Consider the following 27,894-nt stretch of genomic DNA (forward strand, 5'->3'; position numbering starts at 1 on the left):
CTACGGAACTTCTTTAAATTGATTACAATTAAAGAAAGAATCCTGGACCGTTAAACATTTCATATACACAGTTACCTTACTTTTTGAATAGTCTTTATTCAAATAGTCGATAAATTACAATCATGAAATAATATATTATCATCATCTTATCTCAATATCATTCTCATATTTATCTAATAATCAATTTTATTTTAATTCTATAAGAATATTGATAAGAAAAACATTTTCAAAATATGATAATTGGATTATTTTTAGGTCCTTAATAGGTTTTTTAATTCAACACCATTCATATTTGATAATAATAAAGTTGGTAAGTGAAAATGCAAATTATTTAATTTATTCGGGCATAATTAGCAGAAAGTTAATAGACAATATTTGTATTGATGCATAAATGTAATTGCATAGAATATGAACGAAGTAAAAATTACAGTGAAACCATAATAATATTTAAAGTGAAACAAAACAAAAAACAATCGATATCACACAAAAATAATCACACAACAAAGAAATTATTACACTAAGAATTAATCTGAAACTTCGATATTATCTATATTGATCTTAGATAAAACTTCTGTAAGAACTAACTTTTCGACTAATTGCATCCATTTACTTTTTGTATGCTTTGACGGACGCCATAACTTTAGTTAAGGTTACATTATCAAAAGACCCGATTAATTTACATTGAATTCCACGATCTTGAATACAGTCCGGTATGTTATTTACTTCACTAATTTTTTGGTTTCTATTTTGAAAATTTCTGCCACCTATGTAATTCTTACGAAATCTGAGAGTTCGTGAGAAATGAGCTCGATTATTTACATTATTCCTAAAGGCTGTATAATTATTATTTCTATTTCTTCTGAAATTAAGTTCGGTCGTACGGCTATTACAAGAAAATCTAACATTACCTCCCGTATTATGATTACAATCTTCTCTAACATTGATATTTCGAACAGGAATATAGTTAGCTTGATTTCTGTTATTATTACCTTTCATATTTTTGAATTATCATTATTAAGTGATTAAAATTAATACATTGCGAAAAAATCAATACTTGCTGTAGCCTAAACGGTAATAATATTCTTATTGATGCGATAATACGTGATTCCTGCTGATATGGATTGATCTGTTTCATGTCATTATACACTGAGATTACAAAATCTGTAAGGCTTTTGTCCATTTTAGGATCAAAACGTCGGTTCCTAATTTGGGCATCTCGGTCTGCTAGTATAAAATCATTTTCAAAATTTGCTAACAACGCATTTTTAAAATCGGAATAATTACGCAGACTACCTCTAATTGCTTTGTACCATACCGAACAAGGTGGTAACAAAATATGCGGTAAGATTTTGAGGAAATTGACCTTATCTATTCCAATTAATTCACACTCTTCCTGAAATTTCTCTAAAAAGGTACTCGCTGGGATGTTCTAAGATCTGCCACTGAATTTAGTTAATGATCTTATTTCACTGAATTTCACGCGATTATTATTATTAATAAAATGGCTTAGATGTCGAGGTTTTACGTGCATGTGGTTCCTGCGACGTGGTCTTCTTTCTTCGTCCTCAATATTTGAGATAGTGTCCTCCTTTTCAGAATAGACTTCTGATGAGTTGTTGTCTTCTTCACAGGGTCTTGACTTAGGTCTATGTTCTTGATACACAACGTTGAGGGCAGGTTCAGGATTACACTTAGCCATATTGATTTTCTCTTTGATGGTATGAATCTCTTCTTGTAGTCTTCGAATATGGTTTGTATGTTCGTTGACTTGCGTTTCAACTACATCAACAGTACTTCTCACCACTGCAAAGCTATGAATAATTTGTTCCATCCTATTGTCGGTTATTTCCAATTTGGTATTTATCTGCTGCGTTACTTGTTTCAATCTGGAATCCACATGCTGTCCTATTTGTTGTGTCACTTGTTCCAATCTGGAATCCAAGTTTTGTGTTACTTGTTCCAATCTAGAATCCAAGTTTTGTGTTAGTTGTTCCAATCTAGAATCTAATTTGGAATCCACCTGCTGTCCTATTTGTTGGGTTACTTGTTCCAGTCTGGAATCCCATTTGGAATCCATCTGCTGTCCTATTTGTTGTGTCACTCGCTCCAATCTGGAATCCAAATTTTGTGTCATGGAATTCATCTGCTGTCCAAGCTGTCGTAAAAGATCAATCAGGTCCGATAAATTCTCAGTTGCTGGAATATTAATGTCTTCAACTCCTGTACTGGTATTCATTTTATCTCTTCGATATATTTTTCTTTTATTACGTAGTAAAATGTATTCCGTGATGTTGAGTAGTTTACTAAACTTCTGACTAATCTCAAAGTTCCATGGTTTCGGCACCATATAAATATGTAACGTTATTTCTTCGTTACCTTCCCTGATTCAAATATATTTTGAATACTTATAAAGTCCATAAGATTAAAAATGAATTGCACCACAGTTATGCACTTTTAGATTATATATTTTTTCCACATATACCTTATTTTGTCACATTAAAGTAATATACATCCAATTATAACAATATGGTTCTCCGTTCAATATATTTCTACATTACCATATCAACCATATACACAAGTTGTCATAGCAACGAAAACAAGAAAAATCTCGATATATTGCAAATATTTAAGTTATTTCTTCATATATACTTTCTTCTTCTTCTTCTTAGTAGCTTGTGCCCTTTAAATAGCACTTTTGCCCGTAAATAGAAACAATATTTAGGAGTAGATACAAAAATATACACTATCGTTGTAATTTCAAAGTGTGTAATGAAAAAGTTTCTCCGACATTTGTGGCACCTATCACACGAGCTTGTTGCGCTTGCTTTTTTTGATGGTGATGTTCCTTAGGAAACTAAAAGGAAAATGTTGGATGCTTTAAAAAATGAAGACAATGATAAACCATTGAAACGCGGCCAAATTGATCCTGATGTCATTCTTACAAAGGACTTGCAAGATTTTGTATCAAGCAGCACAATGAGTTTTTTTTTTTTTTTAATCCTGGATCTACCATCAGAATTTTTGCAGCTGTAACTACCTGGAAGACAACGAATCCTACAGGAAAAGCAAAGCAATAGCTAGTTCACTTAAGGTTAGTAATGACGTAGCTGAACGTGGGGCTGCGCTGATGGAAGAGTACAACAAACTTTATACAAAAGATGAAAAACAAAAGTAGTATTTACTCTTGTTAGTTAAGCAATTTAGAAGCATGTATCCGGACTCGAAGAAATCAACTTTGATGTCTTAAGATGAAGTAAAAACTGACAGTGTATTTTATTAACACTTTTTTTTTTAAAAAAAATCTTATTATGTAGTAGCAATGTATCTACGTGTTTATTAAATATAACTTCTCTTGTAAGTAAATTTTATTATTAAATCATTCCTAGTTTTTTTTAAAAATGAAAACTTTACAAGTTAGTAGCGACACCTAAAAATCAGTTTAAAAATTCAAAAAAAAATTACAGTAACTTTTTTTATATGATAGATAAAATGGCAGGATGCCCCAAAGAATATTGGGAAAACATTTTTTTTTACTTTTTTACGGACCACCCTAATATATGTATATATACCAACATTGCTGCATAAATTAATGACTTGGGAGCCAAAGCCCGCCGAAAATTAGTCAGAACGATTGACCATTTTCATATCGTTCTGATCAATTTTCGGCGAGCAATAAATCCAAAATGATACATTTTGTGTATCCATACTGGTCTTTTTTAATGTTTTGGTATAAGGATTAACTTTTCAGTTTCTTGGTGTTGTTTCCAAACACCCTGTATATGTGATTAATAATACTACATATTAGATTTAGTTTATTCGTTAACATAGTAAATTGGCTAAGTTAAGTTAGCAATCATAAGTCAATTGTTCGTGATACATGCAAATTGATTGACAACTTCTCTAACAATAATGAATGAACGCATTACGTTGTCTTTATACATAAGTTATCTTTACTTTTATACAACGCAGTCTTTATCTTTATACAACACACTTAGTGGCATAATATCTCCATCATATGAACGTACAGTACATAGCACTCAATCTGATATTATTTAGAATGAACAACAGATAGAGTGAAAAGCTTTTATTTCTGAACAGCCAAGAGAAGAAGTCTATAAGAAACCTGACCAGTATTTAAGAAAAAGTAAGTTGTGTGTGGTTCTAAATATACAAGCTATCTGAGATTAAGTTATTTATATATTTTGTATTTAGTACTGGCATTTTACATGAAACTTGAATTATCTGTTACTTACTTATACAAGAAAATTTGATGAAAGGTAACACGTTCTCGTTTGGTAATCCCTCACCCATTTGTAGACTTACCTCTTTGCACGAGCCTTTCGCTAATACAACTGACTTAATAGCAAATACAGGAACAGGAGCAAGGATCAAAACAACAAGGCCCCATCCTATATAAGCAGCAAATGCTGGGTATTCGTACTTTCCATACGAAACACCTTTCCATTCATATATAAAGTCAGCAAGGATGAACTGAATGAAGAAATAGAATAGCAAGCAATAAGTAGACAATAACTCGATTTGTAAATATTTAGTTAAACACAGTAATTAAACATTTTAAATCTAATTGTTAAGAATAAAGGTGAAAAATTACTTCGTTTAAAGCCCAATTTTAAACTTAAAAATAGAGGTTTCTTATACGAAGGATGGAACAACATTATAAAAAATCACAATAAATTCTAATTAACTTTTGTCGAACATAGTCAAAAATATTGATCTTAAGAGGAACAAAGCAGTGATCCGGATTTTGTGGTCAAATGATGTACCAGGGGCTGCAATTCTTCAAAGACTTTAGGAACATTACGGGAACAGTCTTGCCACAAAGAAGTGTCTATGAATGGATTGAAAAATTCAAAAGTGGTTGCACAAGTATTACGCACGAAGAAGGAGCCAGATGACCATCTAGGGCCACAAATGATGATAACGTTGAGCGTGCACGTGACATGGTTCTGTTAGACAGACGAGCGACTATTGATGGAGCGGCACATCGTCTGGAAATTAGTTATTGGTTCCTGATACACCTTCCGACCACAAAAATCGGATAACTGCTCGTTGTTTCTCTTTGGTGCAAACTTCTCATGCAGCGGCCATGATCTATCTGCAACGAAAGGAAGACAAATGGAGGAATTAGGATAAAACTTTTATAGCATGACCACACCAGCATGGAGGAATTAGGATCAAACTTTTATAGCATGACCACACCAGCATGGAGGAATTAGGATCAAACTTTTATAGCATGACCACACCATCATGAAGGAATTAGGATCAAACTTTTATAGCATGACCACACCAGCATGGAGGAATTAGGATCAAACTTTTATAGCATGATCACACCAGAATGGAGGAATTAGGATCAAACTTTTATAGCATGACCACACCAGAATGGAGGAATTAGGATCAAACTTTTATAGCATGACCACACCAGCATGGAGGAATTAGGATCAAACTTTTATAGCATGACCACACCAGCATGGAGGAATTAGGATCAAACTTTTATAGCATGACCACACCATCATGAAGGAATTAGGATCAAACTTTTATAACATGACCACACCAGCATGGAGGAATTAGGATCAAACTTTTATAGCATGACCACACCAAAATGGAGGAATTAGGATCAAACTTTTATAGCATGACCACACCAGCATGGAGGAATTAGGATCAAACTTTTATAGCATGACCACACCAGAATGGAGGAATTAGGATCAAACTTTTATAGCATGACCACACCAGAATGGAGGAATTAGGATCAAACTTTTATAGCATGACCACACCAGAATGGAGGAATTAGGATCAAACTTTTATAACATGACCACACCAGCATGGAGGAATAAGGATCAAACTTTTATAGCATGACCACACCAGCATAACAGTAAAATAAACGTGGACAGAGGTCAGTATGAACAATGTATAAAGAAAAGTGACAGCTACATTGCGGGTAATTTATTACTTACCCACGCATTATAGTTTGCAAGCCATTTGCAAGCCATTATTTATTTATTTATTTTATTTAAACAAAGAAGGAAATTTAATATACTATTGGGTGTATCCAATATATTAAAGCATATACATACAAAATTAAACATATTGAATTATAAAATAACAATATGCAAAATACTAATGAAATACAATGAAAGAAAAGGAAAAGTTATAACTGCTACAGAAATTGACAAATCTAATTTCCTACTTGTATTTTATGTGCTATTACTTCTCTAAAGGAAATCAAACTTCCTAGATTCCCTTTATTAATAGAGCTTAACGTACCCAGTATACAACGATAACGTTGTATGTATTATGTATTATGTATTATTAACAATCTGTGCCAATTTACAGAAAGGGATCAGAGGCGAATTAGGTGAGCAATACTATGTATAAAGAAAAGAAAGACATATAGAGATTTCGAGATATTATTATTGTAATCGGTAACAAAAATAAGAGAGTTGTTGTTACTATAGCAACGTCGTAAGTAAATAAATATGTATGTAGACATCTTGTCGAGAAAATAAGTGTATGCAGAAATGTTGTTTATGTACGCTTCTCAGGGTCAATTATTAAAAACCAGCTAAGAAAGTGTTAGAACGTTTCGAATTATTTTGAAGATTACTAATATACGAACCAGGACAGACCCCTTACAAGTATTCTGAGATAACAGGACTTCCGGTGTCAGGCAGATTAATTCAATGCACTTATTTCTATATTGCGATTTTTTTTGTATTTCTTATGCGAAGAAGAAAAAAAATAGAAAATGGATAATTCTTTGTGAAATTCAGAGAAGAAATGAGTCTAAATTCGCTCATTTTTGGTTTCACAAAATAAGTCCAACAAAAACCCAGCAATTTCATAGATAAAATTGCAACAGAAAAGAACGAGTTTTTAACATTATCAGTCCAGCTATTATTTATTCACAATAACTAAGGAATAAAAAAGTTGTATTTCAATTTTTCGCACTTACTGCCGTATTTTCTGAAAACAGATTTGAACAGGGATTGTGTTGCCATGATCACCAATTACTTTAATAAATAAAACGTTATTTAAATTATATCTATAATTTATTATTAACTATATATCTATAATTTATTATTATTGAAAAAAAAAACATTCTACAGATGAACTTGCAACTATGATTTGTTAAGAATATTAAACAGAGAAAATAAAATGGCTGAGTGTAAATAAATCGGATATCTTGGCTCTTGATACTTTTTTTTAGAAATGCTTATGAACAAAGATATTACAAAATTATTTAATCAAGGGATTTGTGAATAACAGAATTTTTTATTACAGTTAGAAGCAATGAGTTATTTAAGTGCTTTTAAAGAAGAAGAAGAATAAAAAACGCGTGCAAGTTAGTTAATACCATTGAAAACAGTTCGCATATTTTATAGACTCAATTATCTCTCAAGTTATACATTTTTGAGTATGTTTGGCAGATTTACACATCTAAGGAATCGTAACAATCAAATATATAAGAAACAGGAAGCATTTTCGCCGATCCCAAGAGGTTCAGCCAAAACATGGCTCAAGTAGCATTCTTATTGGCCACGTACCGATGACGTCTCTTATATTACTACTACTACTACTGCTTTTGCTATGGATCTGTATAGTACAAGGGCAAACTTATTTTAATGAAATAAGTTTAATGGAAATTTTAAAAAATAATCGTTAAATCACTTTGGATCTTTATAGTACAAGGGCAAACTTATTTTAATGAAAGAAATTTAATGAAAATTTTAAAAAAATAATCGTTAAATCACTTTCTGAATATTATTTTAACAAAATAAGTGTTATAAAAAACTTAAAAATAACAAAAAACTTTCCTTAGGCAGGAGGCAGGGTTTAAACCTACGCCAAAAAGGATTTTCGTTGCCAACATGTTGCGCTAGTTCACTCGGCCATGAGGGCGGACAGCAGCTGGAGTTTACTTTGTGCAATATGTATGTCATGACTCGTGATGTCGTATTTATATTGGCCAATCAGATCAGAGGATATCTGAAGCTCTTGGGATCCGCGAAAATGCAAACAGAACATGTAATTTTAAATAAAGAGTCTCGCAATCTTTCCTGACAGAAGAAGAAGAAAATGACTAATCATGGATATTTTCTGTTGGACATATTCTGTAAAACAAAGTATGGTCAACTCACCCAAATTTCAGTCTATAAAACATGTATACAAATATATTAGTAATCTTTCATAAGTATAGAGTTATTTGTTACTGAATGAGAGACTGAAAGAAGGAGACACGAAGAACTATTTAGTTAGTCTCCAGAATTAACGAAATAAGTGCAAAACATTGCAATTTCTCTGTTAGTTCTTTTATGATGAAACAGTTCTGAAGTAAGTTGAGCATAGAGTGGGACAAATAATAACCTCCAGTCTTTGTAGACTAAAATTTAAATAACTACAGGTAATAAGTTTGAAAGGCTTACGACTCGGTTAGGAGAGAAACATTATACAAGGTTCTTACAGAACTTGGAATACCGAGAAAGCTAATTAGATTAATTAAGATATGTTTAAGTGAATCCCAAAGTAAAGTCCGGGTAGGAAAATTTTTGTCCACGAGCTTCCACGTCGAAAATGGCCTGAAACAAGGAGATGCGTTGTCGCCATTATTATTTAACTTTGTGCTGGAATACGCCATAAGGAAAATCAAAGATAGCAACCAGGGCCTAGAATTGAACGGCATTCACCAGGTTATGGCATATGCTGATGATGTAAATTTAATAGGGGATGATAGGAGAACAGTAGAAATAAATGCAGAGATCTTATTAAACGCTTGCAGGGACATGGGTTTAGAAGTAAATGCAGAGAAAACTAAATACATGGAAGTGCGTCGGGACCGTAATACGGCAAATTGTGGAGGCGTTAAAATATTAAATAATGCTTTTGATAAAGTGGATACTTTCAAATATTTAGGATCAATATTAACAGACGAAAATCATATTCACGAAGAAATTAAATGTCGACTAAAAGCAGGGAATTCGTGTTACTATTCGCTTCAAAATCTCTTGTCGTCGCGAATTCTGTCGAGGAATTTGAAGCTTAAAATATATAAAACGATAATCATGCCTGTTGTTCTGTATGGTTGTGAAGCATGGTCGCTTACTTTGAGGGAAGGACATAGACTGAAAGTATTTGAGAACAGGATCCTGAGAAGAATATTCGGACCTAAGAGGAACGAGAATAGGGAATGGCGGAAGCTTCATAACGAGGAACTACATAGTTTATACGGTTTACCCAACATTATTAGGGTCGTCAAGTCTAGGAGACTTAGGTGGGCAGGTCATGTAGCTAGAATGGAAGAAAGTAGAAACGCTTTCAAAGTCTTGACTGGTAGACCCATAGGAAAACGACCATTAGGAAGACCTAGGCGCAGATGGGAGGACAATATTAAGATGGATCTCGCAGAGATAGGAATACAAAGTAGAAACTGGATGCAATTAGCTAAGGATAGAAGTCAGTGGAGAGCTTTTGTGAACGCGGCACTGAACCTCCGGGTTCCATAGGCCATAGAGTTAGTTAGTTTTAATAAGTTTGGGGGGGGGCAATAGAATATCATATCAGGGATTTAATAAAATAAATGGTGAAGGTAAAGAATGGAGGGGAGACTGTAACAGATGCACAATACGTCAAATTGAACAAATTATGCATACTGCAAAGAAGCTTCTAAATTTGCGGTAGATGACATATCTAAGGAATCGTAACAATCAAATATATAAGAAAAAGGAACATGTGATAAAAAAAAAAGTCGCAATCTTTTCTGTCAGAAGAAGAAGCAAAAAGACTAATTATGGACATAGCATTCTACTTACAGATTTCTGTAATACCTGAATATCATTTAAACTTCCAAGCTTTCGACTCACCCCCTGGAGTCTTGGTGACGGAGGTTAAAAACAGGAAGAAAAAGAATAGAAACATCAAGGTACAGAAATGGAACAGGCTTACCAAGGGAAGAGCTACGTTGTACGGAAACACGTTGTCAAGTACGTCAGCGTGCAACGGATGAAGATGCAAACTACAATATGGCGGAATCAATTTGTGCGCCTGTCTTGTTTTTAGTTTGAAGATTGTAAACTCATGTTTTTATTTTTATTGTCATGCCAATGCTGTGAAAATTTTGTAATTACTGCTTCCTTTCTCGTCACTTAACCCAGTAGCGTAGCCAGGATGTGTGTTTGGGGGGGGGGGCAAGTGCTGTTATAGGTACATATAGAAAAAATACAAACAAAAAAATATATAAACATAAAAATATATAAAAAATTACAAACATCAAAGTACCAAAGTACATTGTCGGACCGCTTTGGGGGGGGGCCGGCCCCTCTGGGCCCCCCCTTCCCTACGCCACTGACTTAACCATTCCTTGTCTAAATGTAATTTCGTTTCTTTAAAATGAATAAATAAATTTCAAAAACAATCTCTCTACTTCATTTCTAGCTTCAAATATTTTTTTAAATCTTCTACCCTGTGTTGTTTTTCTGTTAAATGTTTCGATAAACCAGACACGGGATTTTTCGCTTTTGAATCTCTAATATGTTCCTTTACTCAGATTTTTAGATTTCTTTTCGTTTTGCCTATATAATTCTCTTGGCAACTGCATTTTATTTCATAAATACCAGATTTTTCATTGAGATCAGTGTAATAACTCTTAAATTGGGTAATGTTCTTTTCCAAAACTTTGGGGGGCTTTAAGGCCGTTCGAAAGCCGTATTGCGTATAGATTATATTTAATGCAGTTGTCCATCTGGGAAAAATAGGCAATCTAACCCATTTTTATAATTTGTGTCAGTTTCAGGTTTATTGAGACTTAAATTTCTTTTAATCTGATTATATCAATTATTTAATAATAAATCTGGGTACCCATTCGAATTACACAGCTTCATCAGCCATTCAATCTCTGTAAATCTGTTTTTAAGGAAGTAAAGATGTATGGCTCGCAAAAAGAAATTCTTCCAAATGTTAGCTTTGGTGCCTGCTGAATGTGCAGATTTATGATGAACGTATTGTGTACCGGTTGTTGGCTTGTGGTGGATACTGGTGATGAATTTATTGCTATAACTTCTTATATTAAGGTCTAAGTACCGGTATGTAAGACTGCCGTCATGACACATTTATTATAATAACATTGCCCAACAAATAACAACTTTTTTATACCTCCGCGGTAAAAATAAGTGATTCTTAAGGAAACGGTCACGCTGATTTCGAAACTCACCATAAGAACGTCCTGTCACGTCAGGTTCAAAAGATATGAACAGATTTATTATTCGCATTATATACGGTACAATCTCGATTATCCGACACAGTTTTCGATATATTCCTCAGCCCCTATTCAACCAATTTACGGCAAACTTGGAGGATAAGCTTCTAGGGCTATCTAGTTATGTTTTTCAAAATTTCAAACAGACTGGTTGAATATGGGTTGAGAAATAGCTCAGAAACTGTGTTAGGTAATTGAGGTCCTACTGTATTATACATACATTAAAACGTTTCCATACAGATTGTTACATGGTCATGCCTATAAGGTTTTAACACACTTATAAAATCATGCAACTCTCTTTTTAAATCAACTTGCTAATGTAAATTGATATGCATGCAATCATTCGTAACAATGGAGTAGAGAAAAATTGAAATACTTTGGGGTTCACGGAGATAACATGTTTATAAAAGGCCTTGGAAATATCTATTCAAACTTTTGATAATGATTTCATTATTAATTGTCCTCCTTTGCCAGGCTATATCTACACAATTTTATATTTAGCGAAATATGCCTCTTACCTTCCTTACAAACGCTTGCGTTTGTGCTGCCTTTTGTAGTCATATTTACTCTCGCGCAGATGAAACTAACACTAGTCTCCCAACATTGCAGGATCCTTACGATCTTGGTATCTCTTCTCCATCATGGAAATGTCTTAATGAAACATTTCCCCTTGTTCATCACTAACATCTCCTAGATTGTCAGGGAAAAAGGCAAGATGTGAAAGGAGGAAGCAAATTTGAAGGACATACTGCAATCCATGTTTTCGTAGAATTCTAACAAGTTTCTGACCAATGTTTCGCAATTTTCTTCTTTTCTGTTTCCAAGACGCTCATAAAGGATTGCCAAACTGCTAACTTAGCACGTTGTAGAAGATTTTGGGCAATAGAAACAAAAATATATAGTGATATGCGGCGCGAGTGACGAAACAAATGAAATGTTTACGACCTAAAGGGCTTACAATTAGTGTTGCTAGTTTAGGATTTTGTCGTTAAATCTAGCAATTTTATAACATATTTTAGAGACAAGATTTGTTTTGTTCACCATTGTCAAACTACCGATTTAGTGCCTTTTAAAATGTACAGCGAATAAACTAGGATTATTTCCATTACAATTAAGGTTTCTAGCGACTATTCGCAGTACGTTTAATGACATTATTGTTAACGTTGTTGGCAACACTGCTTATAACCGTTATCTATTTGAGAAAAGAGATAGTAGAGGCTTTGAGAGGCACAATGTCCTTATGGCAAAGTAATTTAAACTTCCACTCTTCGATTCTTGACGGTTAACTGGGCTTACTTTAAGTTTTTTATTTCAATAAATTACATGTACGAGTGAAATATATATCACGCAATATATCAGAACTGTGACATGATGTGCCATCATCATTTTCGTTTTCTACGCTCCAAAATCATTCAGAATCACCTATTATTTTCCCGAAGGTAAAAGTCATGTTGGGCAGTGTAACCTTTTCCTGATCTTACATACTTGGCGATAATCTTCCAAAGGTGTATGTAACATGAAGGATAATTAAATTCTAATAACGACGTGTTAGAGCAAAATACACTTACATTATAAAATTTTAATAACTTACACATAGACTAGGCAATACGCAAGCTACTTCACTTACCAGTATGAGAATGGGAGTAATGAATAACCAACACCATTTCCACCACGCAGGTATTTCACGCCTATGCATTAATTTCATGTCTTCAATGAACCTGTCCACGCCTGAAATATAAATTTTGGTTAAGCATATTACGAACAAGTTCCTAATAGTGTTCCAAATAGCTAAAAAAAAAGTCTATGAAGAATTATGTCACAGTTACACAGTTAGTGACTATTTTATTAGAGATATCTTACACAATCAAAATTTCATCAATGGGTGCTAGTTTGAAGCCTAACTAGTGGAGAAGGATGATGAAATATATTTATATTACGCCTTACGACATACAAACGTGAATGAGTAAGAAATACCAGTAATATTCGACGGGAGTGATTTTAGGATTTTGAATATCAGATACTTGCCTTGTTATAACGATGAAAATTTCTATGCATAAGTCTAGTTGTAAGGACACTTCTTTTTAATATATGTACAATGGATTGTCCAAGCACAGCAGCTAGGATGTGGTACAAGCCATATGGTCTGACTGAACTGCATCGACTTTAGGAGTGAGAGAGTGTATGGCAGTTCTGGGAAGTGGACTGGGTAACACATTAACACATTATGCAGGAGATCCCGGATTCTAGTCGCGGTCCAGTTATTCATTTCTTCACTCTTGGTGTGTTAAATAAGATTTATACTTGTTTTATTTAATTTCATCTAAGAATAAATATAAAGGGATATTCAAAAAGCGATGGGTATAAGGTTTCTTTGAATAAGATGATACATTATGCGTGACAAAAGTTTCTATTTCCAAATCTTATTATATAGCAAGTACTCCTTGAACGTAAGTGTGAATTAGAAGAATTCTATCGATATACACACCATCATCAGTTTGCTGAGTGATTCGCAGTTTAAGACTGCTAATTGAATGCTAGTTCAATATAATCTGTTATTTGTTAATTGTGATCTCACGTAGAAATCCATATATCGAGGACTTTTCATTACCTATTATAGCCTAGTAAAAATAGACCTGAAGGTGGAAATTTGGGGAAACAAGCTGAAAGTTTCAACATCAATTCTACTATATCTATATATGAACATAGTAAAGGTCCCAAGGAATTCCATTTGAGAAAATGGAAATATGACGTCATCAATATAGCTGTCAGCCGCCTCTCAAATTTCTAAGTATTATAACTGTAGGTCATTTTAAGATAAAAACTTTGTTTTTGTCCCATTTATGAGAGAACAGATTGGAAAGTGTTTTCTAGGATAAAGTGTTTTTATTTGTTTCAGCCATTTTTTAAATATGGTGCCATGAATTGAAAAAATGGAATACTCTCAATTCTGTTTTTGATTTTAAGGTCAAATATCTTCGTAACCACTACTAATAACAAAAAGTAACGTGGACAATTTTATTGAATGCTTCAAAAGTGTTCCAATAAGGTATGTATCGTGATGTATCTTTAAAACTAACGTAGCTAATATATTTTATGTAATGAATAATTTTCCGTGAACCAATAATAGTGATAGCATTAGCTCAATAATTTAGAAATTTCGAGGAATTTGTAGCAATATTCTGAATAGATTCTATAATATATTTAGTTATGACAAGATTTTATGATTACAGTTTTGTTACAGTAAAAGTGAAGTTGTAATACAATAATGGAAGCTTCTATCTTCAAGTAGACATTGTAATTTAAACATTTACATATCATTAATAAATTATACTACGTTGATCGTTCAGTTTATTCTTAATTACAAATATCGATAGTTAATCACTTCGACAATAATTAGTACACATTTCAAAAATAAAAATACTAAATTCTCACATTGTGGAAAAAAAAAACATCTTCATTGAAGCTTTCGAGTTTTAAGGAAAGAGTTACATATATGCTTCATCAGCTCTGCGATGGCGAAAAGATGGTTCAGCATTTCATCCACTTGATTATCGGAAGTAGAAAGATTAGCTATGTCTTATAATTCTATTACATCACATTACTGTATCCATAGCCAGTACAATGACCACAAATGTTGCTGCATGTAAACTCCAGCACGTGCACCTGAAGTTGCAAAATTCTTTATAATTATATTACATCAAATTGAAGAGATAATTAGACTCTGGCTTTTGCTAAGAAGGAACAGGTTGAAGATAACGTCTGTTTTTTCCCAACCTCATTCTGTTGGATCTAGTTTCACACCTCTCCACTCTTGTACACGGTAATAGGCCCTGAATGAAGAAATAGAATTTTACAGGCAACTGGACTCTCTGTTCTTTGTAAGGAAACTGTTTGTGTCAATTTATTGAAAGGTTTTCTTCTCCCCAACTTGTAAGGTGCAGAAGTCGTATCACAACCAGTGATCACGTGAAGAAAAAGAATATACTGGTGAACTATCCTTAATGCTTCTTGCAGAAGTTTGTAGCTAAATATCTTTTTAGGGATTAAATATGATCCAGGCATTAAATAGTAAAAAAAAAAAAAAAAAAAAAAAACTTTTGGTATGAGGGGGCAATAAGAAGTATCAGGAGATCTGTATCCTGACTAACAACTCCCAAATAGCCTCCGCTTTTTGTAATTTCTTCTGCTGTTTTCATAATTAATACATCTGCGTCATCAGTAGCCTGATAAACAGCTAGATTACCTTCGTGTACGTATATGGTGAGCAAATTATAAGACTGTCTTGTTATTAGCATTTGTAAGAAACATTTTAGGTCCCGCAGCACATTTGCTTCCTTTTTCAACTAATATATCTTGACTTATCTCTTTGCCTGAACGAGTAATATGTTCCACGTATTTTATTGAGAATTCTACGTAGCCATCAAACACCACTGCTGAGTTATTGCCGTATTTTTTTTTTTTTTTTAAACGAAGTTTTACAAATGTCATCAAAGGTATCTCTTCCTGCCCAGGCAGATATCCACCATCGATTATGCAGATTGGATTTGACGGTAATCCAATGTCAGGTTGTAAAACTTATAGCGCTTTTATCAGTTCTGATTTATTTCCTTTATTCAATGTATGTTTATCAAATAAAACTGGTAGAGGAGTTGATAACTCATTTCTTAAATAATAACTTACAGTTTTTCATTGCTTCTGACAAGGCAAATCATGCGATGGAATAGCTGGTTTCAGTTAACTGTTTCTAACCTTTCTACAATAATTCAACCATTCTTTGCAGTAACAAGTGACCCTATTTTATTTTTCCGTGATAAACGTACGCCACTGTAAGGCTTTTTTCTCCATTAAAGTAGAAGCTTTTTTTTAAAAGCCTTCTTCTTAGGCATTGTCACAGGTGCTATGACTCCAATAGTTAGAGATACAAGGAACACGGTATTCCTTTGGAAAAAGTTGTGTAGCCGAAGCCAATTAACAAATCCTTCAATATCTTTCATACCTCCAATCTGCACTTCCTTAATTCAACATGTTGCTCTGACTGAAAGAAAGAAACACATTTAAATTTAACCACTGCGTGTATTATGTTGGCAGTCAATGGGACGGAATGCACCCATTTTGCTAGTGTTGAATTTGCAATTCCTTTCCCATGGATGAGTCCATCATTAGTCTTGATATCTCTTGTGAGAGTTTGCTCAATACATATGTCAGCCCAAAACTTATTACTGTGCCTTATACTGAAATACCCTTGTTTGATGAATTTCTCGAATTCTTCAGAGGGAACTTGTGGCTTCAACTTCTTCATTTGTTGTAGATACTGCCATTTGTATTCCATAATAAATATATCCAGCAACATGAAAATATGAAACAATTGCTGGACACTGTATAAATGTAGGTCCCAGTCACCTGATCTCTCCACTCTTATAAAAAGATGGATTACATCTACCAGCTTGAAATATTGAGGGAAAAATTTTCCTATGCGACTAGCTTTACTTGCTTCATCCAGTTTTGTATGTACTGCAGATAAGAACTCTATAAGAACTGTAGATTTAACAGCAGTTCGAAAATCTTGAAATGAAATCTTTCAGTTTAACGTCTCACGATTATGCTCTTTAGGCGAAGAGAGATAGATTTTGTCCACTACAAACTTACTTGGGTGGGGATCGAACAAGGGATCCGACAAACCAGAGGTAAGCGCTCTACCACTAAACCATCGTGTCCCTTATACACAGCAGTTTGAGTATCGGATTCATTGCTTACTAATGAGTTTTTCATTCTTTTTGATGATTTACCCTTCTTAGTACAATATAAAACTGAAATCATTGAATTATATGTTATGGTCGTCTGAGTAACAAAAAGAGGACAAACAGCACGAGAAAAGGGACGATCTGTTTTCATACACTGAACACTGAAGTTTCTCTAGTTTACTTCCATCCGTTACGGGTCCTATAGTTCCTAGATCAATATTGCTTCATTTATTTCAAGAGAATGTAATATCATAGCTGCCGGAAGGTGGAGGCTTGCATTACTCTGTATTCCAAACTGTAACCAGAAAATCTTGTCATAACTAAAGATATTATAGAATCTATTCAGAATATTGCTGATAATTCCTCGAAATTTCTAAATTATTGAATTTAATGCTATCACTATTATTGAGTCACGAAAAACTATGAATTACACCTTTTATTACTAAAATTTACGTAATAAATTTGCCTATGCAACGTAAGTTTTAAAGATATACACCTCACTGGAAAGCTCTATAAAGTTGTCCAATAATGATTGTCTCACGTTAATTTTTTGTATCTGAAACGGTTGCATCTGAAGATATTTGACCTTAAATATCAAAAACAGAATTAAGAGTACTCCATTTTTCACTTCATGGCACCATGTTTAAAAATGGCTGAATACAAATAAAAACATTTTATTCTGGAAAACACTTTCCAATGTGTTCTCCCACAAATGGCGCAAAACAAAGATTTTATCTTAAAATGACCTACAGTTATTATAGTTTGAAATTTGAGAGACGAGTCTGGCTGACAGCCATATTGATGACGTCATATCTCCATTCCCTCAAATGGAATTCCTAGATTTTATTTCTTATGTAGAAATAATTTCTAAGTTGTCAATACCAACATTTTTTTATATTTTCCCTATATATTGTTACTATTTTTTTTAAAGCGAAAAGAGAAATTTATTTTGCAAAATTATTACATTGTTCCTAATTTTTTTTTATTAACAGAGCTTTTATTGTATCACTGATTTTAACGTAAAAAAAAATCTATTTCATCACACACTTCTACACCTAGCACTCCATTTTCGACAACGACAAACACATTCAATGTTACCAGAACACAGAAGAGGAACTGGAGACCACAGTTTAGCACTATAAATTTTTTAAAAAGAAAGAAGTCCGTCTAAGTTCAATATCTTAGGCAAATCTTTTCAGAATTAGTGATAAAAAATTGAAATAAGAATATCATCCCAGCGAAGAAATATAAAGGGAAATAGAACGAATTTACTAAATAAACTTAGAAAGCAAATCGCTGTCCATCACCATGTTTATACTACTTATTTTAAGTAAAAAATTTCATCCAGCTCTTGTGCTGATGGGAAGGATTTTAAAATGCTGACTGCATTTCCTCTCTGTATTGCTAGGCTTATTCGTTGTATTAAATAGTGTTTGCTTCTTGGGTCGCCTGACTTCTTAATTAAAGTTGATCCTAACTCATTCAAAAATTCACTGGCTTCTTTGTTACTATTATATTGTTATGCTATCCTATTGTTGTATTTTTATTATATACAATAATGATGGATGTGATTGTTCTATATGTACAGGGTAGTATCTCCCTTTAGTTTCAACAGTATAGTGTTAGTTATGGTAGAATGTCTATACACCGTTATCTTGAAGTCTTAAGAGTCTTAAGAGTCATAAACATCGATATAATCACCATCCATGTTGTAACACAGCTGAATTCTGCGCAATTACTTGAATCAGACGTTTCCTGGCCACTGGATTGGAAGAGGTTGTGCATTTTCACCAGCTCCCTTTGCCTGGCCTCCAAGAAGTCCCGACCTGACGACACCAGACAATGCTCTATGTAGCTTCATAAAGCAACAAGTAAGAAACACTAGATATCACACAACGCAGGAATTACGAACAGCTGTAGAACACGCCTTTACCTTGGTGACTCCGGAGTATCTCCGCAAAATATCTGCGAGAACTTGGCGCAGTATAATAATGAGTTCAGTAACTAGTTTGAAAATAGTTTACAGTAATATTTATTATTTATGTTACAAATTGTTTCAGAATATCAGTTGTTAATAGCACATTTCATATTTTTTTATCAACATGTTAACGGTTTAAAAACCAAAGTTAATGAATTTGATTTGAGCTCAATTACGTATGATTTTGACTGTGTGGCTATTACTGAGTCCTGGCTAAAAAATGAAATATTTAGTTCTGAATTATTTGATGAAAGATATCAAATTTTCAAAAAGGATAGAAGTTTTGAACGTTGTGGAATGCGTGATGGGGGCGGTGTGCTCTTAGCCATTAAAAATAAATGTACTTCAGAGATAATAAGTAAATTTGAGTTACCGGACTATGAAGATTTGTGGGTTAGGATTGAATTATCAGGATCAAACTATATATACATTTGTGTAATATATTTTCCTCCGTACAGTAAAGAGGAACATTATTTGGAATTTCTTAAGAATAATGAAAGATTCAAAGAATTATCACTCCCAAAATGTTTTAATATTAGGTGATTTCAATCTTGGACTGCTAACAGAATATATGAGTGGAAATTATTCTGTAACATTAAGTACTTTAGAAATTAATGTGTTGTATAAATTCAACTTCTTAAATTTTTCACAGTTAAATACTGTTAAAAATGTAAACGACAGAATTCTGGATGTTAAGTTGAGTAATTTACCCAATGTTGAAGTGTTTGAATCTTACGTTTACTTTATTCAACAAGATAGACATCATCCGTGCTTGAATATTAGTATTCAATTACTTAAAAATTGCAAAATATATAGGGAACTTGGTGATGCGGTTTATGATTTTAACAAGTGTGATTATCGAAAGTTATATAAGCTTTTGAAGATTATAAAATGGGATTCGTTGTATGTAATTAAAGATGTAGATGAAGGTGTTAATTATTTTATTCTGAATTATATGAAGTATTTGATGAAAGTGCACTTAAAATGTCAAAGAATAAACAGATTTACCCGGCTTGGTTTACTGTTGATATAATTAAAAACTTAAAGAAGAAAGATCGTCTTAGACGTGCACTTAACAAATTTAAACGCTATTTCGAATATATACGTTTTGTTGATATTAGGAAACAAAGTAAGTCTAGTATTGAACTGGCTTATAAAAATTATAATTAGAAAATAGGAGAGAAGATCATTAAAGAACCTAAGGTGTTCTGGAAATGTGTAAATAGTAGATGTCCAAACTTGACTAAGAAACATTCTGTTCTTGAGTACAACAACGATAAAATTATCGATAATAAATTAAAATGTGAAGCCTTTGCCACACATTTTTAATCCGTTTATAGTTCAGAACGACCTAATATAGATTTATCTGAAATATACTCAATTAAAATACTTTCATCTGCAGATATAATGGTTTTAGATAAGATATATGTATTTGAAGTTGAAGAAGCAATAAATAAAATAAAATAAAAAGTAAAAGATCATTTGGTCATGATAGTATACCATCTTATATTTTTAAGGGCTGTAAAGAATTCCTCTTCAAACCCTTGACTTATTTGTTCAATTTGTCTTTACATCAAGGAAAATTTCCAGCAAAATTTAAAATTTCAGCGATATGCCCAGTTCCTAAAGTTAATCCAGTAAGATTGATAGAAGATCATAGACCAATTAATCTGATACCTTCTCCTGCTAAAATATTTGAAGCAGTTATTTATAAACATCTATTCAATCATGTTTCTACATGTTTCTACATCGATAAGCTATTTCAAATTTATTGATTATGAATCAAGTAATTAATGACTCTTTCAATAGAGGGACACAAGTAGATGTAATATATACAGACTTTAAACGAGCTTTCGACCTGGTTGATCATGGTGTACTTCTTTGAAAGCTGAGAATGTTTTGTATATCGAGGGATTTAATTAAATTGTTTTATTCATATTTAACTGAAATAATGCAATATGTTATCTTTAATAATATCAAATCTAAACAATATTCAGTATATTCAGGTGTAGCTTAAGCAGAGTTGGCAAAAACCAGGGTTTTTATTGAAAAAAAAAACAACAACAAAAACAGTCTTTTGGTTTAAGGCTGTTTTTTTTGTTTAAACCAGGTTTTTTGGTTTAAATAATTTGCTCTATGTATTTATATTACATATGAACAGAAATAAGTTTGTTTCGCCGTAATGTTATTATGCAACAACCGGGTTATGCTGGAAGGGATCACATAAGCTTAAAGCGGAATTCAAATCGCTTCTCGGCTTACATCCGAGAGAAATTGTTCTCCATTTGGACTCGAAACCGAGACTAACTGGCCACAAATGTGATGAGTCTGCCGGCTCACTCACAAAGAACTCCTGATAAAAATATGTTCTACTGATCTTTACATACTTGATACTATAATTGTCAAGAGTCATTCAGGACAAAAAGATAAACAGTTGCACAATTGAAACAATTATACAGAATTGTATATAAATCGGGAAATTCCCGCCTTAGCCATTGGGAAAATCCTACTATTATTTTAAATGTAAAGCAATAACGAAAATATCCCGTTATTGCTTGGCATGTAAAATTTTATAGTCAACGTATCATAATCAGTACGCTAAAACTGAGGTTATTAAATTACAAATTTAGTGTGTAGATATCATTCAATTAAATTAAAACCGAAAGTCCAATCCAAGCTAATGTTGGAAGCTACATAGGCAGTCGATAAATTTTGCCAATTTGTCGGGGGGGGGGGGGGTGCTATCAATATATTTATGCAACTTTGACTTCTTTATAAAACAACAGGCCCATTCAGGCATACAATTTGGTTTCGTTTCGTGTGTTTAGGCTTAACATCCTTATGTAATGCCGAAGTAAGAAGAAGACTTTCGCTTAAAGTAACATCCGAACCGCTGTTTGGTTTACACTTGAAAGAAGAATTATGGTTCGACAGAGAATTGAACATGGGACGCCTTGATTAAAAGGTGAAAAGAAGATAAAACTAATGCAGATAGTCTGATATGTGGAAACGTCACCATTTAGTTCATACGATTTAAAGCATTTTTCGTTTTTTTTTTTCTTGGTTTAAACCAGTTGGGTTTTTTATATTGATTTTTTATATTTGAAATTAATATATTTCTTACAAAGTACTTCTTGAAAAATGTAAATTGTTGTCACTAGAAAATAGGAGGTTTATACGAATTACTGTTATATTTTTTAAAAAATGATTAATAATAGGAAAGATAGTATGTTTTTATTAGGTAGATTATCTTTTTAGTTTCCTCTACAAAATCTAAGAGGAAGACATACTTTTTACATGCCTCATAATAGAGTAAATACTAATAAAAACTCTCCACTGTATAAATTATGTGATGCAGGTAATAGAATTGGGACTATGGGTTTACATGTATTTCAGTATAAATTTAAGACTTCCAAGTGAAAGTGTTTTGAGATATTAATTGATAAATTGTAGATTTGTTTTTTGTGTGTTATAACCTGAGGAAGGAAAAAAGGACATACTTATTGTAATTTCATGTTTAAATACTAACTATATCTGTGTTTGGTATTGCACATCCTTTGATGATTGTACATAAAATTTTGTACTTTGTAATTGCCTTTGGGTGTTAAGTAGAATAAAATATATGATTATTATTATTTATTACTCATAAGACCCTTAAGACTTCAAGGTAACTGTGTACAGACATTCTACCATAACTAACAGTATACTGTTGAAAGTAAAGGGAGAGTACGCCCACTTCCGCTCCACCCTGTAGAAGTGCTAAGGAAACTTTGGGTGCATTCAAATCTGAAAATTTGAACATGGACAGATTCAGAGGTTCTCCTCTGGAGTAAGATGGACCTTCCGAGGGTCTGGCATACCTCTCAGTCGAGTAGGGGTCCGGAAACTTTCCCGCGAAAAATTGTTAATATAAAAATTCGGTTTTGTACATTTTCGTGTATAATTCTCTATTATATAATATAAGGGATCATTTTTTCTCAGACAGTTAGAGCGGGGGCAAATCCTCTCCATGCCCCTTCCCGTAACTACGGAGAAGCTCTCCCATGATTTTGGAACATTATGTAAATAGAAATGCAATCTTTTAGGCAACTTACTCTCACTGTATTTCAACATTAGATAGCTGGTATGTCGAATCAAAACCGTAACAAAACATATCGCCTCTGCTTTTTTTCTACTTCGAACACTGATGAGAAATTTCATTTATTGCCAAAAAATTAATATAATTTAATTGCACAAGTAAGGCTCAAAAGGGGGCTCATTAAAGTTATAGAGACTTTACAATTATACAGCAACTTTACCTTTAAATGGATTCTTAGCTTTAAGTTTTAACTATACGATACTAAATAGTAACATTTCACTTTGTACTTACCGTATATTAAAGCTACAACGCAGACTCTTATCAACGATAATACTACCACAGGAAAAGATGCAGAATACCAATCCAACAGTTGCAGTATGTACATTCCACCCTGTTAAGTTAAATAGTCAATAGCAAATACATACACATACTTTTCACTTTTCTTTACAATCTTTTTCAATGTTCGTTTTTTACTAAAACCTTTATTTACAACCGTATTGTTTAGCCTATTGTAAGACACAATATTAAAAATAAATAGATAATAATAGTAACAACATTGGGCTATTCAGCATGATATATTTACTTATATATATTACTATCGTGAAATATTTTCATACGAGCACAGTGAAGACTAGGACTTGTGAAACTCTTTGTTCTTATTTTGGTTCTGACAAGTATTATGGATGGCCAAAATTTTCCTGAATACGGATTCCGAAAAATTTATTTTACGGAATTAGAATTTTCACTTTCCGGATTTCGGAAAAATCCGGAATTCGGAAACTTCCGGAATTTTTCCGAATTCCGGAATTTTTCCAACATCAGAATTTTTTCCGAAATCGGGATTTTTCCGAAATCTATGTTGTTCTTCAAGTCCGTTAAGGTAAAATCTAGCCTTAATCAAGCTTACAATGTCAAAGCCTTTAATTAATATCCTATAATGTTCTCCTTTAAAACTTCTGACATTACAACAACATTATACTTCTCAAGATACTCTTTATTTCACTCTGCAATATTATATTCTCCGAACATCTACACATATCTTGGACCTAAATACATTTACCTTCTCTTACTTAACTCTGTTTATAACTCAACAACATTATTCTGCCTCTCACTTTCAGCTTACAATAATAAAATGATATCTCTCAGACTCCATAAACAACTACTTTGATATTCCTCAAACTACCTAGCAACTATTGACACTTCTTCTCTCTCTCTCTTTCTATTCTTTACTGGTACTGTTCGAACACTAACACACTCTCCGCCCTAAAGTATAACTAAAATCTAATTCCCTTTCATACTTTAAGCTTCACCCCTAACATCTTCCCTGGATATCTGAAGTGGTATCACATACTAACAATCTTAGAAAAAAATCTAGACATGAGAACACTGGGCAAAGGTTAGGCAAAGGTAAGGGTTAGAATTTCAGTTGAAAAAAAAGTTTCAGTATAAATTTCAATCCAGAATTTTTCCGGTTTTACTTTCCGGACTCCGGAAAGTAAAAATTCTCGTCCCTAGCAAGTATCTGTAAAAGTTGTAAGTAGATTATTACTTACTTACAGAAATCATTTCAGCCACTTAACTGTGATCTTCAGCAGATCTTTCTTAGATGTAACTTTTTTAAAATCCTAAATGTTCATCACATATTCTTGAAAACAGCTACTGTCTTGACACCATTATCAATTGATTCTACTTATATGTACTAGATCACAGGCGTCAATCCCACTTAGGACTTGTCTTCCCCCCAATATTTGTAAAACAGTTTTCGTACCCCCTAATATTTCAAGTATCTTAGGTCAACTACGACCTACAAAAGGTTCCACCACGTAGAAGTTTGCTACGTTCACAACACGATGTTAGAGAATGTGAATATGAAAAATATAGCAGAAAAGTTGTTTTCCAATAGCGAAAACAGGCAGTCAATTTTTGGTCTTATGAAGGTGAAGGTGGAGTAAACTGTTTTTTTCTTTTTCGTTTTTTGTTTGTTTAGGTAGCGAGCAGCAAAGCGAGCTCAGTTTAGCTATTTAAAAAAAAACTGTTGAGAATTATTTAGGTTAGTTATAGGCTTAAGGCCTGAAACTTGTTTTCAAAACTTCATTGTTTCTGAGTATTTACTTCCAATTACCTTTGATCACTATTTGTTTTCTGACAAACACTTGGTACCATTTAAGTTTAATTAAGATTTTAAAATAAGGTTAAATTTTACTGTTTTAATAAGTAAACAAATTGTAAAGTGTGTATGTTTTAATTCCACTTTTCCAAAACAAACTATCAAAAGTAAAATTAAAACACAAAACTTTTTAAAGTTTTTAAAGCAAAAAATGCTTTAAAATGCAATGTACGAAGACTACTTTTTTAATTTTCCGGGGAAGGATTCCAGGACCCCCGCTTTCCTGGGGTTTCCTGGTAATATGTAGCCCCAAAGTTTATGTGCTGATGACGCCAATGTATTAGCTGACCTTCCAGAATCGTATATTCTGCTATGGATGTTTTTATACTTATAACTTTACTTTTTTATAATTCCATTTTCACATATCTTCTTTCAGTCTGTTTCCCTTATCTGTTCAGTGACGCATTCGACATTAACATTACCTTATATACTGCTAGGCTTCATAGCATGGCATTAACTAGTCTCAATATTTACAGTGTTTTAATCTTCGGATATCCAAGAGGGTACAAATGTACCCCATGCACATGTTTTAGTGTATGTTTTATATTCATAGAATCTCAAGATTGACTAGCATTCTTTACATTATGGGCCGGACTCTAAGGAAACTTATTTCCTCAATAATAATTATATTGCAAGGTGATCTGCTTACATATGTGGCTAAAAACTACAGTGGGGTACGTTTGTAACCCTTTGGGTATCTATGTCACCATGCTTCTTTCAAGTATTTTATTGTTGCATTTTATTATTGTAAAGAGCAAAATAAAGGACAGGCAGTATTACAGCCTGCTGAAGTATACCGTTGCAATTTTGCATTCATATTACAATATTGCAACCCTTCCTGTCACAAAAATATTACGAAATTAATACAGTTCTATAGCGTACAAACAAATTTCCGTTCCGCTAACCTAACCTACCTAAACTTAGCCTAAACTACCCTAAACTAACCTACACTAACAAAACTAACCTAATCTAACAAAGCACCACCGAACATACACTAACATACCAATATTATTGATGGCACAAATAAGGATGTTTTTAATTGCAAAAATTTGTATTGGGGTACACCTGTACCCTTGGAAATCCGGAGTTAAAACATATTAAGGATATCCAAGGGTTAATTCAAGAAATAGGTACGGTACTCCAAGAAATAGGTACTGCACGAAAGTTTTATTTTTCACAGTTTACTAATCTTGTTTCTTAATCCGTTTACGTGGTACTTTGTAAGTTATTTTTCTCGTTGTTTGTGCCAGTTTTTTAAACGTTGCGTTATTGGTTTATTATACTAACAGTAAGTAAACATCCCAAAACTTCGTTATTTATTTGTAATTTAAGTACAATTTCTCTTGATATAAAAGTAACATAATCTATAAAGAAATGAAAACTGCACTCAAATTATTCACTTGCCAATTCCGCTCAAAATTGGCCAATAATTAAGTTACAACGTATGTAGGATAGATTTGCTAGTTATCTCTTGAAATCGTAACTAACAGCTTTAAAGATTTATAAAAGAAAAGCAACTTTATAATTTTCTTAATGATATAAAAGGGCCATTCCACGCGAAAGTGAGCCTGAACCGAAATTTTCGAAAACTGTTAAAATCAATGCATTTTTACGTATATATGAAGTAAATAGAACGAAATTTACTTTTTCACAAAGAAAAACTTATTTATACTTAGAATTCACGTAAAAATTTTAAGTCTGAGTTGTGAATTCGTAACATGTCAGCTGGGAGGAAAATTTTTATTCTTGTTATCGGCAACATTTTACGGTATATTGTGCATGTTTGGCTGAAGTAACTTCGAGCTATTCAAGATGCTTCTTTTTGCTACAAGCTGCAGTTGAAATAGTGTTTACAGGATAAAAATTGTTTATAATATCATTAAAGATATAAACGTCAACTTGAGTGTCCTGCCCGTGACAGAAAACTACCAAAAGTTATTGTACTGAATTACTAAATTTGTGAATGTGGTTCGTACTTAGTAGAAGTAACAATTTTCACGTGTACTTTACATTTACCAAATTTTGGACTAATGCTAACAATATATTTCGATTTATTTCAATTTGAAAACTTGTCCTGCCCGTGACAGTGGGCATGCCACTGGTGGGATAGTTAGTGTACATTTGTTATTCACGATAGAAAATTATTCCATGTGTACTATAAATAAAATAAAGTTTTCTAAGCATGAACATTATTTACTTAAATAGAGGATTTGTATTATTGTCAGTATGATGTTTTAATTTAAATTAAATGTCATATAAATATTATCAATAGTGTCACTTTTCTGTTCGTTTCAAAGGAGCAGTAGATGGGATTGAAGTACGTACAAAACGGCCAGTATGGAACTTTGTGAAACAAAACATAGTAATTGTAGAATGTGCTGCTAATTTCGTAGCAGTTTTGAACTCTTCGTTTCAAAATATATCTATCTGGTTTACTACTATCATCAGCAGAAATTGAAAAAAAAAAGTTTCGGATAAAAGACGGGAAAATGCTCTTGTCAATTGAATGTCCCCAATCAAAACAGTTATTCCTGCAATTTGACAGTGAAAATTTGGTAGTTCGTCGAACTTTTAAATTAGAGCTTCATCCGCATAAAATCTTTTAAATTTCAAACAGACTTTTATTCAGATTCTGAAAATGGTGGCTCCAAAAACCATGAAGGT

General features: G+C 32.9%; 1 protein-coding gene across 1 annotated transcript in view; it reads right to left on the reverse strand.

Moving 5' to 3' along the window:
* Positions 1-27,894, reverse strand: part of LOC145661960 (sodium-dependent proline transporter-like) — a 109,741-nt gene that overhangs the window by 9,186 nt on the left and 72,661 nt on the right. The window contains exons 10-12 of the mRNA XM_081727310.1: positions 23,355-23,454; positions 12,894-12,994; positions 4,324-4,491 (exon numbers count right to left, since the gene is read on the reverse strand). Of these exons, the coding sequence (XP_081583436.1) occupies positions 4,324-4,491; positions 12,894-12,994; positions 23,355-23,454 (369 nt within the window). The remainder of the gene's footprint in view (positions 1-4,323; positions 4,492-12,893; positions 12,995-23,354; positions 23,455-27,894) is intronic.

This window comes from Thermobia domestica, chromosome 10 (assembly GCF_964235325.1).
Source record: "Thermobia domestica chromosome 10, izTheDome1.hap1.1, whole genome shotgun sequence".
Classification (NCBI taxonomy): Eukaryota; Metazoa; Arthropoda; class Insecta; order Zygentoma; family Lepismatidae; genus Thermobia; species Thermobia domestica.